This window comes from Gymnogyps californianus, chromosome 18 (assembly GCF_018139145.2).
Source record: "Gymnogyps californianus isolate 813 chromosome 18, ASM1813914v2, whole genome shotgun sequence".
NCBI classification, from domain to species: Eukaryota; Metazoa; Chordata; class Aves; order Accipitriformes; family Cathartidae; genus Gymnogyps; species Gymnogyps californianus.
Genome location: NC_059488.1, coordinates 2,699,698 through 2,716,828, shown reverse-complemented (window position 1 = coordinate 2,716,828; position 17,131 = coordinate 2,699,698). Strand labels below are relative to the sequence as shown.

Sequence of the window (17,131 nt, the reverse complement as noted above, 5' to 3'; positions counted from 1 at the left end):
GATGGCAGAGCTGGCTGCTACCAGAGGACGCTCCAGGACACCTGCTGCTGTCCCCAGGGGACCTTTGGACAAATTTTCTTTGGGTGCAGCTGCCTGACGCGCCGATGGGGAGACCTTGGTGAAGGTGGCAGGCATGTCCAGGTCAGTGATGGCATTGCCGGGTTTGCCAGGCGAGAGCCGCTGCCGGGTGCCCGCATCACCCGTCAGCTTCTCCGTGGTGACGTTCTCCTCCCGGGGGTCAGAGGCACGCTCCTTCTTAGTTGCTCTGTGTGTTTTGATGGAGGGTCCTGGGCAGATAAAACACCATCAGGCACCCAGGCATCGCGACGGTGTGCAGGAGAAATGGAGGAAACCATGACTATGGACTCACCGGAGCTACCAGCAACCCACGGGCTGCTCCTGCCGAGCCCTGGCCTGCCAGGGCCGGTGATTTTATTATAGGTGGAGTTCAACAGCTCAAAGCCTTCATCCTCAATAGAAAGGCTGCCCTCCTCCTCCTCCTCCTCAACCGATGGCATCTCAGTAGCAGAGAGTGAAGCCAGGGCACTCCCATCAGGCTGGACGTTGAGGGTCTCCTGGGCATCCTCCCATGGCCAAGGTGGCCCCAGGGTCAAATCTGAATTGGTGAGTCTGGAGTCCTGAAAAGGAAGAAGGAAAAAAAAAAAAAATGAAATTTGAAGTTTTCACTTTTTTTCCCCTTTCCCTGCTCAATACACTTGTGTTTCTTAATTTCCCACATGCATGAATGCTGCTGTGGGGCACGAGGCAGCCCACAGCTTGCGAGCCCCAGGCAGGAGCCCCCGAGCTCCAGGACAGCTCGTCAGCAACGGGCAGGTCAGTTCAGCCGCCTACAAAACAAAACTCACCCTCCACAAGGGACATGAGCCAGTTGTCAGCGTGGACCACGCTAACACAAACCTCCTTCTCACAGTCCCGCTGCAATGATCCCACACACAATATTCTACGCTGAAGGGGCATCAAGAGAAGAGCTCATAGCCTAATGACAGACATCCAAGCTTGAGAGCAATTACTAAAACAATTAAAGCAAATGTATAGAGTTACACTGGGGATCGCTCTGCCCCTTCAGCCTTTGATTTTGCTGCTTCTGCATATTTCAAGGCTCCTGGTGGTCTACAGGGGAATGGTACAGGCAGGTCAGAGGGGAGCTCGCAGCCCCCACATCTTCCCAATCGAGCAGCTGCAATAGCGCTGCTGGCAAACCTCCGAGGGTCGGGAAGGGAAGGCAGACACAAGCCCAAGTGGAGCCTCCTGGACGCTTGTGGCAAATTAATTTAAGGCAGTGGCTTGCAAGGGACTCACTCTGTCTTCAGCTGCCCCATTAAATGGTCCCTGCAGGACAGTGCAGGTCGCAATGGCTCTTTCAGCCCTACAGCCACCAGCAGAGCACAGGCACCACCCATGGATGGAGGAAAACCGCAATGTTGATAGAAATATCTACACTCAAGACAAAAGCGCTGAACGGGAAAAAGGAGTTAAACTTTAGAGAGTTACCTGCATTTAAAACACACACCAGTTTTACACCCACGTCTCAGAACGGGCTTGCACACTGAGCCAGATGCGCATAGACCCCGGGTTGGGTTGGTTGGTGGGTGTGAAGGACCTTCACCTCTCCTGGAACAGCTGGCAGCATTTCCATCGGCCCTGCATGCCCACCACCCACCGCTCAGAGCTTGCTCCGTGCTCCCACTGAGCTCCACGGGGCACGGGCAACCCGGCGCACGGCACTGAGAAGACCTCAGTGGGACCTCAGCCCTGGCTGGTGGCTCCTTGGAGCTGGTGCCATGCAGCTGATGAAAAGATAGTCTGTGAGAAGTCACTAGAGGGAGATGCAGGCCCATGCTTGCCTTGCGGGGCTGCAGAAGGGGAGCAGAGAGGTACGAGGAGATCTAGAGCATCCTTCCCATTGTCCTTCCCATCCTATCTTCTTTTGATTGAACACGTTACTTGGCTCTGATTCTGCTCTGCACCACTGACCCAAGATGCATGCTTGCTTGGGAGCACCAAGGTGGATTTGCATGAACAGCAAGGAGAAAACACAACAATTTCACTGCCAGAACTGGTGATTCTGCAGGTAAGGACCCAATGGTATCGGTGGGTCAGGGGAGCCGGCTCTGGCCAAGCCCCACTTCTGGAGGGCCCTGGGAGGCAGGAGAGCTCCAAAGGCAGCAGGAGCTGCTGAAGCCTTTGCTCTGCTGCTGGATGCCACGCCACCAGATTAGAGATTTCCAAACTCTTCCCATCCCAAGTGGGGAGGAAGTGTGAAAATTTTCATTTTTCAATTTTCTAATGTCAAGTTTGAAGAGTTTCTTTTAAAAACAGCTGAAATGCTTTGCTCTCAGTTGTGAAAACTTTTTTGGGGGGGAGTCCTGTCTTTGTTATATATAATTTGTTATAATTTACTTTGATGTCAAGCTTTCATGCACAAGCCATTTTATAAGCTAAACCCCATCTCAAGTCAGAAAAAAAATGTGGGGTTTTTTTAAATATCAAAATGAAGCATTTTGACAACCTCTTTTCCCTTCCAAAATCTACCCCAAACAGACTCTTTCCCCACAAGAAGTTCTAACTAGGGCAAATCAGCATCCTCCTAAAAAATTAGCAGTGCCAAAAACTACTGCTGCTGCTGCCAGCCGTGGACACAACCCCTGGACCACTCCACAGAGCACCTCCACCCTCACGCCCACAGGAGGAGGATGGCCAGGCCCACAATGTGCCCATTTTCATCGGTCCCTCTGATGTTGCGGTAGGTAAATACACGAGGGATGTATCTAAGACTACGTGTAGGTACCAGAGGAACCCACCCTGGGTCACATCCCGGTCTCACGTTACCTGACCCCTGTTGCTCTCTAATCCCTGCAGCTGCAACTGAGAGGGACTTGGGGCCAACCACCCCGACTCCCCTTGAAGCCATAATACTCACCCAAAGAGACAATATTTTTCTGAGCGAATACAGTCTCTGTGTATAGAGGTTTTTGGAAAAACAGGAATATTCTGACTTCCTCAGCCCTCAACACAAATTTTTCACCCCACTTGCAGACAGAGACTTGACACCCCAAAGGCAGAGGCAATGGCAATCTTGATGTATCAGTGTAACTCTGCTCCTCTGGCCTGTGCTATGTCCCAAGCCAAAGGACCAGCATTCCTCCATCGCCAGGATTTTTATGCCTCAAATAGCATTGATAACATATTTTTAAAGAACAGTGTCTACAGCAGACGTTAAGTAGGCAAGCGGCAACCTAGCACCAAGGAGGAAGGGTTGAGAAAGGTCAGGGTGAGGCAGAAAAGACAAAAAGCAAAGGAAACAGAGATGGCAAGTGGGAAAGCAAAGACCAGAGGTGACCAGCCAGCCCCTCTTTCCCCAGAGACCTCTAACAAGGACCCGTGGTCCTGCCTTGCAGACTGGAAAAACCCCTGGATGCAACTGAGGGGTAAAACATATAAGACAGGAGAGAAGGGAGAAGTGATTCAGAAAAGGAAAAGACAACCCTAATTCATCTCCAGCCAGCTCCCTTTAGCCAGCTTTAGCAATTAGATGCTCTCAGATTTTCCCTTGGGCACTACCCAGCCCGCAGTTCAGTCTCCAGGCGAGCTTGTTACCATCGCAGCCCTGAAGAGCAGAGGAAGATAAAGACTGTGTTTCCTGAACAGCACCCAGTGTCTAGGTAAAAGTCGAGGAGATTGAGGAAAGCAAGCGGCAAAAGCTCTGCACAAAGTCATCAGAGAAAAGCACCTGAAGGGGACAGGCTGCAACGAAGCTGTTTTCATCGAGAGAAATGCTAATGTACAACAAACGAGCCTGCAGAGTTTGGAACAAATTAAAACATGCTGCCAATTAAATCACAGTGGTTTTGCTGCCTTCAAGGTGGAGGGAAATCAGGCTTCAAATCTTGAGAGCAGGGAAGCAGCCAGTGCCACTCATCCGCAGCACAGGCAGGCTGGACCTGGAGCATCACGGCAAGCTCTTGAGTGTGGCCAGCTGGCACGTCCCTGCCCTCGTCCAAGTGTCCTGGCCAGCCCGTGCCCTCTGCTCACAGACACAGGAGCCTGGGAAGCTGCTGGCGGCGGTTGGTCTGAGGAAGCGCTTGCAAGCTGGGCAAAGCTCATCGCGTGGACACACTCTGCACTGCATTAGAATTGCACTGAATTTTTTTTTTTTTTGGTGCTAGAGTAGTTTTCAGGCAGATCAGAGAGCTGCACCGACCTACCCTGCGCTTCACAGGGCACAGTGCTGAGTGGGGGACCGCCGGGAACGGGACCTCAGGGCAGGACAAGCCCCTTCCCTGCCATCCTTAGATCAGCATCAGCTAATGAGAAACTCCATCCGGAATGTCGCACCTTTCCAGCAGAAGGTCCTGTGGTTTAGCTTAAGCCGTTCACAAACATTAGAAAATAACCAAGGAAAGAGCATTCCCCCCCTGCGATAGCATCCACACAGCCCAGAGAGCAAACCAGCATAGCCCTGCCAGCCACGTTCTCCTCTAACCCTACAGCCTCTCTCATGGAGGTAAGATCCAAATCTCAAGGAAACCACAGACATCAGCTCATCAACCCCTCGGGCATTTTTTTTTTTGAACCCCAAAGTTGCTGGAATAGGGGTTGAAGCCATGTAGCATGTGGGGAGGGTGAGGACAGAGCTGCCAGGCATCAGCTTTACCCACTGCAAGGTCAGATTTGCAGTCCCCTATGGCAGTACAGGCTCTCAGGAGGACAAGGTAGGATCCTTTGGTGCTTTCCCATCACGCACGTTATCAGCTATATGCCTTCCCTCTCCTTGCACTTGGGTCCAAGGCAAAACAGGGCTGTGAAACTAGAATTGAGGAAAGGCAGAAACCTGCCCTCGCTACAATGGGCTTTCTCCCTCTATCTCCATTTTGAAGCCCCTTCGCACAACAGCATAGTCATTTCTTTCCTTTTTCCTTGCCACACAGCACTCCCGACCATCAGGGAGAGGGAGCCCCAAGGGATTAATGACGGTTTGTATTAAAAGCAGACACTATTCATCCAGGCTAGCCCCTCCATAGCCACACAACGCCCAGCCGATGCAGAGACCATCAGCACCCTGAATTAAATTAGTCTTCCCAAATATATCAGAATCAATGGATTCAATTACGTGAGGGTAAAACCCTTCAGAGGCTCCTTCAATGTAACATATAAGCCAGATTTCAAATCCAGTTAAAAGCCCCCTTGTCATTAGCTTTAACTAACTTCGTTTGTGGTCCTGTTTCTGTTTAAGCAGGATGACTGCGAGCTGGCGGTGGTCAGTAAAGAGCTAACACACAGACTCTAAAACAGTACCTTTTTTTTTAAACTAATACCACTAAAAAAAGCCCTAGTTTATTTTACAAAGTCCTTTTGGGCAAGAAATCAAATAGAGTGCTGCAGAAAAAGCGTTCTGGCTAAAACTCGACTCCATCATTTGTACATCTTAAAAACGGTTCAGCTGTTAATTATGGGCAACCACATTCCCTGCAAGGTCACCTTCCCACAGAGGATGCGAGAGGAGCCAAATGGGAACCAAAGGGACCTGCAGGCAGCTGGTTCACCCTCCTCAGCCCAGCCTAGCACTGCGGGGCTGATTCCTTGCCCACCCCCAGCAAGGAGACCCACATCCACCTCGGGAAGGGGACCGCAGAGCACGGGGCAGATCTGAAGACTCTGCAGACCCACAGCTGAGGTGCCCTTGGCTCTACCCACAAACCCCTCAACAGACCCACAAAGCTCACGCTTGGCCATAGATACCACTGCTGTCCACCTTCCCGGCACCCGGCTCCTGTGGCTTGTCCAGGAGGAGTTTCTGGGTAGTCCAAGATGCTAATTGGTCCTATTAATGCACTACAATTAGCAGCCACTAGCTCACTTTCCTCCCTGAACAATGCAGTCCACAGCCTGCATAATTTGTTAGCAAACCGCAGCAAAACTGGCAGCAGCTCCATACCACACACTCCAACATCTGCCCAGCAAATATATTTAGCATTATTTGTAAACCTCCGACTCCAACAGCTGGGCGTCTGGAGAAGAGAATGTGAAATATGAAAGGGGCTGAAAACTCATCTCGGGGGAAGGCAGAGGGAGTTCATTTGCGTCCCCATCCTCCTCCTGGCACAGAGGAGGCTTGGAGGTGAGGACCAGGCGTTAGATGCTCCTCCACGAGCCGCCTCTTGCAGCCGCGCACGATCATTAAACCCTCTGCAATCCCAGCTGCATGATTCAATTTTGGGTTTGGCGCACAGTAAGTCCAACAAGAAACGAGAGCTGGTGGGGGCAGGGACTTGGCCTATTTGTAAGTTCCAATTAAAATAGTTTTAACAATTGACTCGTTCCTGGTTAGCTTTGGGTTTTGCTATTTCTAGTCCTACTTTGTAGCAGGGGTGCGGAGGACCTCTTCAGCCAATCGCAAAGAAAATTTCTTGGCTTTTATTTTATGACCAAACTTTTCATTCATGAAGGCCTGCAGCAATGCAGGACATTAAGAAAGGGCTTTTCAATGTGAAAGTGAAAATATTTCATTTGAGATGGAACACAAAGCAATGCTGAACCCTGCCTCAGGCTGCTGCGACCTGGGTACCAGGATCTGCTGCAGGCTTCCATCCCCTGCGGCACCTGAGCCACCCAAAGATGCAGAAAACTCCACAACAGGCGTTTTCTCCTTTCATTTAATTAGGCACCAACATCTTTTTGGGGAAAATAGGGGCCTTTCACTTCCAGGCTCCATCTTGGAGACCATGGACATCACCACCATCTCCCAGCCTAAACCCCCAAGCAGGGCACGCAGCTCCAGCTGAGCCAAGCGGGCGCCCACCAAGACCCGGGTTTGCAGGAGACCCATGGGCTTCACGACAGCCCCGCTCTCACCTGGAGCTTCCTTCTAGCCAATGCCTTTGCTAATAATTAACAGTGAGTCAAGGAAATAAAAGCACCCAAGAGCCATAAAAGGGAGGATTTGGGCACTAGATCAAACGTGTGCAGTGGCCCAGGGAGCTGGGGGAAGGCGCAAAGGGCAGGAGCAGCTCAAGGCTTTCCCACTGCAGGGATTCACCAGTTTCACAAAGGACAAGGACGGACAAGTTCAAGGCACGAGCAGCTACAGCAAGAGAAAAACCTTGCTGGATGATTTCACATTCCCTGCTCACATGCAGAAGAGGTCACGCGCAGAGCCAGCTGCATGCATCCAACTAAAACAAGCACTAAGGCACAATATCCAGGTGTTTACTGCACAAGGAGCATCTCCAGGGTGAGCAGTGGCCTGCCCTGGTCCCCAGGGCCCACTGGCCAGGAGGTGCTGGCAGGTTTTTCAGGACATTTTCTCATCTGCAGCACTGGCTGCTGCCATGGAGACTGGGCTCAGGTTTCCACCAGCTGCCATGTGAATGCCTGTAGCAAGAAAGCTCTTAAAATCAATGGGCTGTTACATAGGAGTCTCTTTTTTAAATTTTGCTGTTAAATTGCTAAAAAAGAGAAGCCACCTGATGCCTAGGTGTACCTTGAAGTCCCAGGCAAAGAGGCTGCAAGGCTACCATCAAATCCCTTAAAATAAATCAGAGGCATCGCTCCTCTCAGGAAACCAGAGGGGAGGTTTCTAAACACCCTCCCTTCACCCCATCACACACCACCAGTAGCAGACATCCTCACACTGTCCCCCAGGAGATGCTGGCATATGCTTGTAAAAGCTTGCCTGAAGGCACAATAAAATTGGGTCCCTGAGGCAGCCAAGCCTGCCCTGACATCACCCGCCATCCCACAAGCCAGGCCTCCACCTCACCCCAGCCTCACGTAGCTGGAAGGAGGTTTTGCTCAAGGTTTGGAGCCCGCATCCATGCGGGTACTCCTGAGCATCACCATGGTCCTCCCTGCCCAGCCGTGGAGGTGTGACCAGTGCTCGGCACAGCAGAGGGAGCCCTGCTGCCAAGGTCTCCTGCAAAGTTTGAGGAGCCCCTTTGGAGAGAACCTCAACAGCCCTGTTCCTCATGCATACGCCCCAGACAAGCTCCTAAGAGGGGGACAAATGTCAGCAGAGATACATAACCACCTGAGTGACCGTCACTGCAGGACAGCAGCTCCCTCGAGGGGAGCAAGGTGAATATTTGTTCTCTGTGCAGCAGTCCCTGGAGAGGATAAAAGCCACAGCCATTTCTTTACAAGTTGGAATAAAGAATTTATTTTTTTTCTTCCAAAAATCTTATTGCGAAATAGCGTGGTTTTGATGTTACATTTTTGTTGCTTTTGGGGGTTTTCTGATTAAAAACAGTCTTGAAATATAGCTTTAATGGTGAAAAAAAATCAAAGTACTTCAGCTTTCCAACATGACCTGTATTTCTCTCTCCATCCAATTTTGCCAGTTTTGATCCAAAGTGCTAATTTCCTTAAAACACATTTTGCAACAAATGAAACCACAGTATTGAAAAGTTTCAGCTACGGCCACTTGTAAGAGAACTTGGTGCTTCATTCTGTACATCTTGAAGAGGAAAATTAATGAAAGATATCAGCACCTCTCTGCTCCACAGGGCATCGTCGGGGCTGGATGATTAAGCCCACGGGCATCAGTAGCCAGAAATCATTTGACAGGCAGAGGGAGGCTGTCGGGCTTAAAAAGATGCTGGAGAACCTGCCTCGTGAAAACAACTCTGCAAAGCCAAAGATTTAAAAGCCAGGTCTTCAAAGGAAAGTCACCTGTGGGGAAGACATCGAGGCACAGCTGGCAGATGGCATCAGGTGAGGAAGAGTACGGTGGGAAGCCAGGGCTTACAGCCCGAGCTCTATCCCCACTTTCCTAAACCACCACATTTAAATGTTATTGTTACCAGATGCCCAGATCTTATTAACCACGAGCTGTGAGGCACTGCAGGGGCACGAGCTGAAGCATTCAGGTATTCCATAGGTGAAGCCAGTGCAGAACAAATCCACAGGACACACACCAGCCAGGGGATGCCGACTCCCAGCGGGAAGCCGGGGTCCAGCCCTGGCAGCCTGCACTAACACAGCGTTGAATTCCTACACATTGCAGACGAGCATTTTTTTTTAATTCAACTTCAACGTCTGGCATGGGAAAAGTCTATACTGGAAACTCTCATCTGGTGAGCTCAGGGGAAACAGGTCTCTAAGCTAAAAGTTACTGGTCTCTTAGGCATAAGTCATCACAACTGAATTATATTGGTTCTGTGTAAACAGAACAAAAAGCCAAAACCAATAGCATACATGCTTGCTCCTTCAAATAGGCCAAATTTAGAGAAGAACCAGCTGAGAAAGACAAATTGGGAACTGCTTTAAACAGCTCAGGAGTTGTCCAAAAGCATGAGAGTTGAGGCAGAAGGCATGAGGGTTTAAAACCCCCAGAAATTAGATATGGGAAGTGGGGGATGAACACAAATTGAAAGCAGCCATTAAGGATGACAGAACAGAAGAAAAAAGGAATTGGCCTGTGATAAGCAATGCAGAGTCTACGATTTGTAGAAAATCGACTTGGACAAGGAAAATAAAGACAGGAGAAATCTCTGACCCGGCCATCCCTCGTTGCAGCACGGGGTCCCCACCATCGTGGCCCCCCGCCACGTGGAAGCGGCCGAACTGCCAGCAGTGGCGTGGGAAGACGGAGGCAGAGAAGCCGCATTTCTGTCCACGTTTCGGAAAAGCCAGATGACATAACCAGATGACAATGAAATACTTTCCATTCCAGAAGTGACAGGCAGGAGGGCTTTCTCAATCCCGTCCCAATAAAAAGTGTTAAAATAGCAGGCTCTCCTGAACACGAGCACTGATTTTTCAATTTGGCTCAGAAAGCTGGGTCCCTGTGAGATGCCTCAGCAGTGCTCTGTTTTCACAGGGGAATGTTCGGGGCTCCCTGCTATCCTACCCAGGCACTCAAACTGAAGCAACCCAAAAGCCTGAACACCCCTGCAAGCTCCACATGCAGGGGCCACATTCAGACTGGAAAGACTCTAAAGGACTCCCTGCGCTCCCTGCCGTACTCTCAAACAGCACAAGTGCCTCTCCTCCAACAGCCTTTTCCAAAGGAAAAGCAGAGCAAAAACCATTTCTAAGTGACTCTCGGGCAGAGAGCAGCCCCACTGGCATTGCATGCAGGAGACGTGGCTGCCCCAAGCACATGGCCATGAACCTGCGGCAGGACACGAGACACTGGTGGGAAGTGCAATGCCCCGTGAGGTTGCTCGAGCAGAAGCAGAGAAGCTGCCGATCAAGTCAAGCCCTTGCTGCAATACTTCTGGCATATGGCAAGCCATAAAAGTCAGCAAGAGCACAATAACTGAACCCGGGCAGAAGGTCAGATCATAAGAGGTTGAAGAGTAGCTGTAATTCTCGCCAGAGGATGCCTCATGGCTTGGTTAGATGGACTAGCACTTTATTTCTTTGACATGGGGTGGTGGATCTGAACCACTGCGGTTCAGATCAACATACTCCTTTCATTACATTTATCACACAGTGGATTTGAGGTGCAATAAATTATCCATAGACACCTCATCCTACCTGAGAAACTGGTTTCAGAGGTCTTCAGATAGCTGAGATATTAGAGCTATCAGAAACGAGAACAACCATCTCAAGATAACACCTGAGTGCAGTGGAGATACTGCTGGGCTCAAGCTGTCAGTCACACTTCCCCCACCAGCCTTCGCTACAAACCCACGGGGATATTTGGTATTAGCCCAGGTTATCCAAGGAGCCAGCAGCCCAGAAGGTCAAGAGAAACCAGTGGGGTGGAGGAATGGCAGTTTCCCCATGAGGGCTTGTCTTTATTAGGCAGGATGGACCAAGTGCAAGCCTTTTGTGACAGGTATTTTAAAGACCAACGTCCAGAGTATGTACATCTCCTGATTTACGCAGGCTTCAGACTGCTCCGATTTTAAAGGAAGGATGCTCTGGTAGTACTTCAACATTAAGCAATCAAAGGTGCTAACAAGAAATTAGCAACCAAATCTCCATTTACTGCTTTCAAAAATTATCTTTAAGATGGACCTTCCTTCTAAAGTTTAAGTAGAACCAGCATTTCCTTTGCCATTAAAAAAAAAATCAAGCTTTTTTTTTCTTCTTTGCATATGAATTCTCTTAATCAAGAGCACCACATTGTGATTTGCTTTATTCAACTCGAATGTTTCTTGGTATGATCAAAAACTAGCAAGAGAGTCCTGTAAAGTAAGATCTTTTTCTCTGTGTATTGGATATTTAAAAACCTCAACAAAAAAAAAAAAGAGTTTTTAGCTAAAACTCAGACTTGGTAGCAAACAACAAAACCTCACAAAAAAATAAAAATCTTTTTTTTGCCATCCAGGTCATAGTAACATCCAAGCTCATTTTGCTCCATGTTCTCTGCTGCCACCAAGCATTGCCTGACCCAGCAGAAATACGTGCTCACGAATCATGCCATACGGGAGCATCTCCTCCTGCTTAAGCACGCGCAAAATGAGGAGCAGAGACAAGCATTTGCCCAGCACACTCCTCTGGCTCATTTGGCCTCCTGCTCCCTGCAAGTGTTTCTGAAAAATTACTTGCAAGGAGCTCCCTGGCTGCTGGTTTACACACACCATAAAGCTATAACAGTAATACCAGCCTCACCCCACAATTTCCCTTTCAGGCTGAAGGATCTGCTCAGGCATTCCTCCCAGCCCATCACCACGGGTTCAGGCCACCCTCTAACTGGAAGGATGCCACGCTGCACAATAAGACTCTTGCCAAGCTCTAACAGCAGAGTCCAGGCTGAAAATTTTAAATCCTTGCAGAAGTGCTCAGATGCTAATAAGAGACCTACCTTGGGTTTTTCAGTTATGAAGGCCAAAGAGAATGGCAAGGAGGAGGAACAAGCAGTCTCTGCTGCTGAAATGCTGTATTTGTACGCACTGTGACCGTGTTGGACTACTACTGAGCTGTTACTATTTAAGGAGCTACCAGCAGTTTTAGGATAGAATGAGACTGAACGAGTGATTGCAACACCAATTTTGTTCAATGACAAGTCTGAGCATGAAAGAACAGACATGCCATGAACAAACTGAGCATTCTCATAGAGCTTTCACAGCATTTTTAAAATCAAGAAGAAATCTCGGAAGTAGTTTGAACTGTCCAGATAATTAAACCTGTGAAATTTTGTCTCTTTGGAAGTAAGTGGGATTTAAGATTTACTTGACTTTTGGTTGAATGGCTTTAGGATCCCAGATTAAATTGCTTTGGAAAAAGCCATTCAGTTTAGTAATCAACTCAGGCCTCTTGCTCACGTTTAGTACAGGCAGACAAAGAGAAAACAAGAGGTAGGAGAAGTGGCTCGATACCATCCGTGTCTCAAAGTTACTCATAAATTACAATCTACCGCTCAAAAAAAAAAAAATCACAAGAAGAGTAGACTGCAATTCAGGTATAATTTAGGCTGCCAGTAACTAACAATCTATTGCCTTCATCCACTTACATCTTCCTCCACCATCACCCTAGCCCTCCATAATTATTTAGCTCTAATTAGCAATTAAGGAATTCACCAATATACTAATTTACTTTTAAATGAACAAAGGCACAGAAAGCGTAACTACAAAGTACAGCTTCGGATCGTCCCTGCAGCAGAGCTGATCTGGTCTTCATTATTTTCAAACTGTAACGTGTTAGTAGCGCATTTTTTTTTTTCTTTTAATAAATCCAAATGTCAAAGATCCCAAGGCGTCTCTGGTGCTGATTAAGTGCTTGAAAAATAAACTTGTCCCAAATCCAGAATATAGTTAGTCTTTCCCTGTAGACCTATGGATTTCACCACTTTTCTTATTACGGCAACATCTCACCAATTCACACCAGTTGCCGGGAGAACCACTGCCAGCGAAGCCGGCTTGCAAATGAGCATCGGATGTGGGAGCACATCCTAAACAGGATCCATCAGGAGTTGAGGACTAATTGCAGGGAGGTAGAGACCACCTTCCAGACATGCTCAGGAAGAGTGATTTTTGCCATCTCAGTTCGTTATCATTACAAACCCAACCCATACGCACCCTCATCAGCAAACCAGCAATACGCTCACCTGTAAGCCTGCCTGCTGCTGCAACGCTTGTGTCAGGATTAAACCCTGGAGCAGACGGTATGAACCCAGCTGCAAAAGGCCACTTGGCCATACATGAAGCATAGTTTGCGTGAAGGAGTTAACAAGGTGTAGCCAGACAATTCAAGCCAGGCGTGAGAACAGATACTATCCCCAGACAGTTAACAGCAACGCCTGGAAGGATGAGGGGAATACAGAAAGGACTCCGTACTGCTCAGTCACACACACAAAAAAATCTCAATTTACATTTGCTGGCAGGTTTCCCCCTCAGGATGTCTGTTTGCGTGAACTCAAACAACAAACCTTGGCTAGAAATCCCAAATAAAGCAGAAACATAAAGGACTTGCAGCCTGCCTCACTCAGAGCAATCACTCATCTCTCCTGATGCATGCAGAGGAGCTCGAGACACGCTCCAAGCTCCTGCTGGGTGACAGCAGCTCAGATGAGGAGGCGGCAGCCCCCAGCCCCAGGCAGAGCCGCAGCCCCAGCACCATGAGCACCCATGGGACTTGGGAGCAGCCACCTCTCTCCCACCGCCGGACTCCCCGGGGAGCCATGCCAAGGAAGCACAATGCTTTGTAACCCCCAGAATCACAACCACCTCCTCCCACTGCAGAGCTTCAGCCCTTCCCACCTCCTCAACGATGGCGAGCAGCAGCAGCAAGTCCTCCCCAGACAGACATCACGTCCCACGCATGGGCAGAAGCAGCAGTCATCCAGCCTCCTGCTTTTTCCTGTACCATGCAGAGACCCACCACCCTGCTAACCTCACTCTTTCCTTCCCTCCAAGCAAATCCAGCTGCAGCCAGGCTCGCAGGCAGAGCCACAAACACCTCTGTGCATGCAGTGGCCTGATCCATCTCATCACCACTTTCATCAAGCCACCCCTCTTGGGCTCAATGCAAATGCTCAGGAAGGTCACCTGAACTCACCGTGGCCTCCACCAGCTCTGAGACATGTCAAGTTACATTCAAACCATTAAAGAGAGATATTGCAATAAAGAAAATAACTAGTAGCCTTGCCTGAGTATTTTGGCTTTTTACCTGATTGCTCATTAGAGCAACTCGTTCCCCTAGGAGACATTACGGTGGTGAGACATACCAGAGGGACACAGGGAGGGGCGTTCCCTGCACATACCTCCTGCAGCAATGCAGGAGAGTCATACCTGAGCAGACGAGTCCTGGATTTCATTGGTTTCTTTTGGCACCTAGACAGTTGGAGAGAGAAAGAGGAAAAAATATCACTGCCCAAACCCACACTGACTTAAGCGCATGCTTATTGTTGGCTCCATGATTGAAGAGTGCGCTGCCTCCGATGGCACGGGAAGCATCCAGGGAATGCACACTGGGAACTAGTCATTCATAGGGACATGAGGGAATAGCTTTTGATTAAACCTCTCAAGTCTTTGGGTGGTTTTTGCAGTTTCTTTTGTTTTTGAAGCTAATCAAAAAGCCCCCTGAGGAGGGCCAGCAAAGGATGGGAACTGGTGTGATGTTGGGCAGAATTACCCCATGGGTTCCCACTTGCAGTCAACTTACTGACGCTTAAAATGAAACCTTGTCCCTGCTAGGTAAGCCACTGGAGCCATTCAGGTGAGTGCTCCAGGCCTACAGAGCACAGGAGAATACAGATATTAAGAGCAGGTTAAGAGGAGCCCATCACCTTGCAGGCTCAGAGGACATACCTTGTAGCTTTTAAATCAGAGATTTGTCCTTACTTCTTAGCTCTAGGAAGCGAGTCCAACTTCTCAGAGCTACAGCCAGTACCTAAGGGCTGTCAGCATGAGAAATACCAGGTATCATTTTGGGGATGACCATGGGTTACACTTGCTGGGAACTCAAACACGTCGATCTCCCTTAGAGCAGGCGGACAACCAGCATGACCTGCTCCGCATTACATACTCGGCCTTCTCCACATTTACTCCCTGGCAAAGCCAGCTCCTAGTTAATCCCTTATGATCAGGGCTTTTCCTAAAATCCTCCTTTTAAAATAATAAATACAGAAATTGATGCAGCCCATCCTGGGGAATGGAGCAATTACTGCAGGGCTGCTCCAGGAGCAGGGAGAGGCAGGGGCAGCAGCACCAGCTGGGTGTCACCGCTCCCTTTGTGCTGCCTGGGCATGCTAGCACCAGGATCCCAGAGGAAGGAAACATTGGGCTGGAACCAGACAGGGCAGATGCCCCATCCCACACCCAGTTCCCTCGCCAACACTGCCCTTTCCCAGCAGCTCTCCCAGCTCCTCACTAGACCATCAGAAAAGGGAGGGAACACATGGGAGGTTCGTGCCAAACACTGACATGAGGCACTTGCCTCTTCAGCAAGCCTTCTCCAGGCAGCTACGAAGCCCTTCTAGATACCTGGCCTAGAGAGATGAGGTGTCTCCCTGGGCCAACTCCAGCTCCTGAGGAAAGCCTGGGTGCTTCATGTCTTTGGGGATTTACTATATGATCTGGGCTTTTTGGTGCAGATATATTTCTTCAGAAATTGCTGAACACTAATAAAAGTAAAAGCCACAAAGCTTCCATTTTCCAGCAATGCTGACAAAACAGAGGAGGTAACCTTTGAAAAAGGACAATGCACCAAAGGGTGCAATGCAGCAATTCTGCTGGGAGCGAGCAAGAATTTCAAAGAAGTGATGTACAATTCCTGAGTACAGCTTTCACCCCCTCCCAAAAGCAAAGCCCCAGCTGCAGCATTACTCAACAGCTACTCAAAACTTTCCTGTGTTAAACACATGAGCACATACAGTCATACACACACCCAGGCTTTCTTTGGCTCAGAAACTCTCCCTTTAACTCATTCTCCCTTTGCACCAAACCCATCTACGACTTGAAGGGAGAGTTTGGATGGTGAAAGAACCACCACCCCAGGTGCTGACCACCATCACCTCCTTGCATCTCAACTCAAACTGGAGACCCAAGTACTTCCAGGCTGCATTAATGCCCTGGGTTGGTCCTTTCATTTGAATCGTGTTACACCGAAGAGGAGCTTGGGCCAGCAACCCCCAAATTTGTCAGCTGCCCTCAGCCACACCTCTGGCCAGGCTGGTGAAAGGTCCCACGGGGAACCGAAGCGGTTGAGGTTGAAGGAGCGTGTGCACGTTGAGTTGTAGCTGCGGCAGTGCTCGCCGGCGGCTGCTGGGTCTCCCATCATGAAGGTCAGTTGCTGTAGAGCACCCTGGGGAGGAAGAGACACAGAAACCATAGTTTACCCACATGCTTCCTCCAGAGGAGAGGGAAAGGTCTGGGGCAGGGCAACGGCGGGGGGGGTGTCTTCAGCCTCTCATAGCCAGGGACTTCTTTACAGGATGGTTTAGGCAACCAACATTCACTCCCCATCTTCAAGAGCTAGACGCAAAGATCCTGGGAACAAAGGCTAAAAGCCAGCAATGCGCAAGCTATTCTTGAGTTAAGTAACAGTGAGGGTTCAAGAGGTGCTAAGCACACTGCAGGATCAGGCCCTTACTATTCACCTCCAAGAGAGCATCCTCCCCTGGCCCAGCCTGAGCAGTACTCCGGTGCAGGGGCAATACCAAAAGGGACCCCTCGACGGGCTGACAACTGTGTGCCTGCAGGCAGCAAAGGCTTGCAACTCCACCGTCACCTCCCCGCACACCCAGGCCCTACCGCTCTCAGCGAGGCAGCAAGGACTGCTCGGCTGGGTGCTGCACAGCAGCAGGGAGCTGCTCTCGTGCTGCAAAGGCTCTGCTGAAAACAAGGGTGCATGAGGAAAGAGACCAAAGGGAAAATATTCCATACAGGAGAGGATTTAAAGAAGAAAAGAACGAAGCACGATATTGGACTCTCAGAACAGGCCACCAGACAGAGGAGGGAGGGAGGCAGATATACAGAGATGCCTGTTTGTCTGCGTAAGGCAAAATGTCAGCCTCCAAGGTTCTGCACTTGTCAGAATCAAAACTAATTCAAAAAGGGCTTCCCTGCCTTACTAGGCTGCCTTCACCTTTCCTTCATTAAGCTCAGGGTGACTGAAATAATTAATTAGCAACACAGCACCACTGATGCTCGAGCAGCTTTTCTACATGACACAACTACCCAGAGGGAATGTCTGAGCCGGCTCCATCCACCCAGAGATC

The 17,131-nt window shown here is 49.5% G+C and overlaps 1 protein-coding gene across 1 annotated transcript in view; it reads right to left on the bottom strand.

Moving 5' to 3' along the window:
• LOC127023828 (collagen alpha-1(I) chain-like) overlaps positions 1-17,131 on the bottom strand; it is a 96,111-nt gene that overhangs the window by 40,180 nt on the left and 38,800 nt on the right. The window contains exons 6-8 of the mRNA XM_050908144.1: positions 16,072-16,215; positions 367-638; positions 12-265 (exon numbers count right to left, since the gene is read on the bottom strand). Of these exons, the coding sequence (XP_050764101.1) occupies positions 12-265; positions 367-638; positions 16,072-16,215 (670 nt within the window). The remainder of the gene's footprint in view (positions 1-11; positions 266-366; positions 639-16,071; positions 16,216-17,131) is intronic.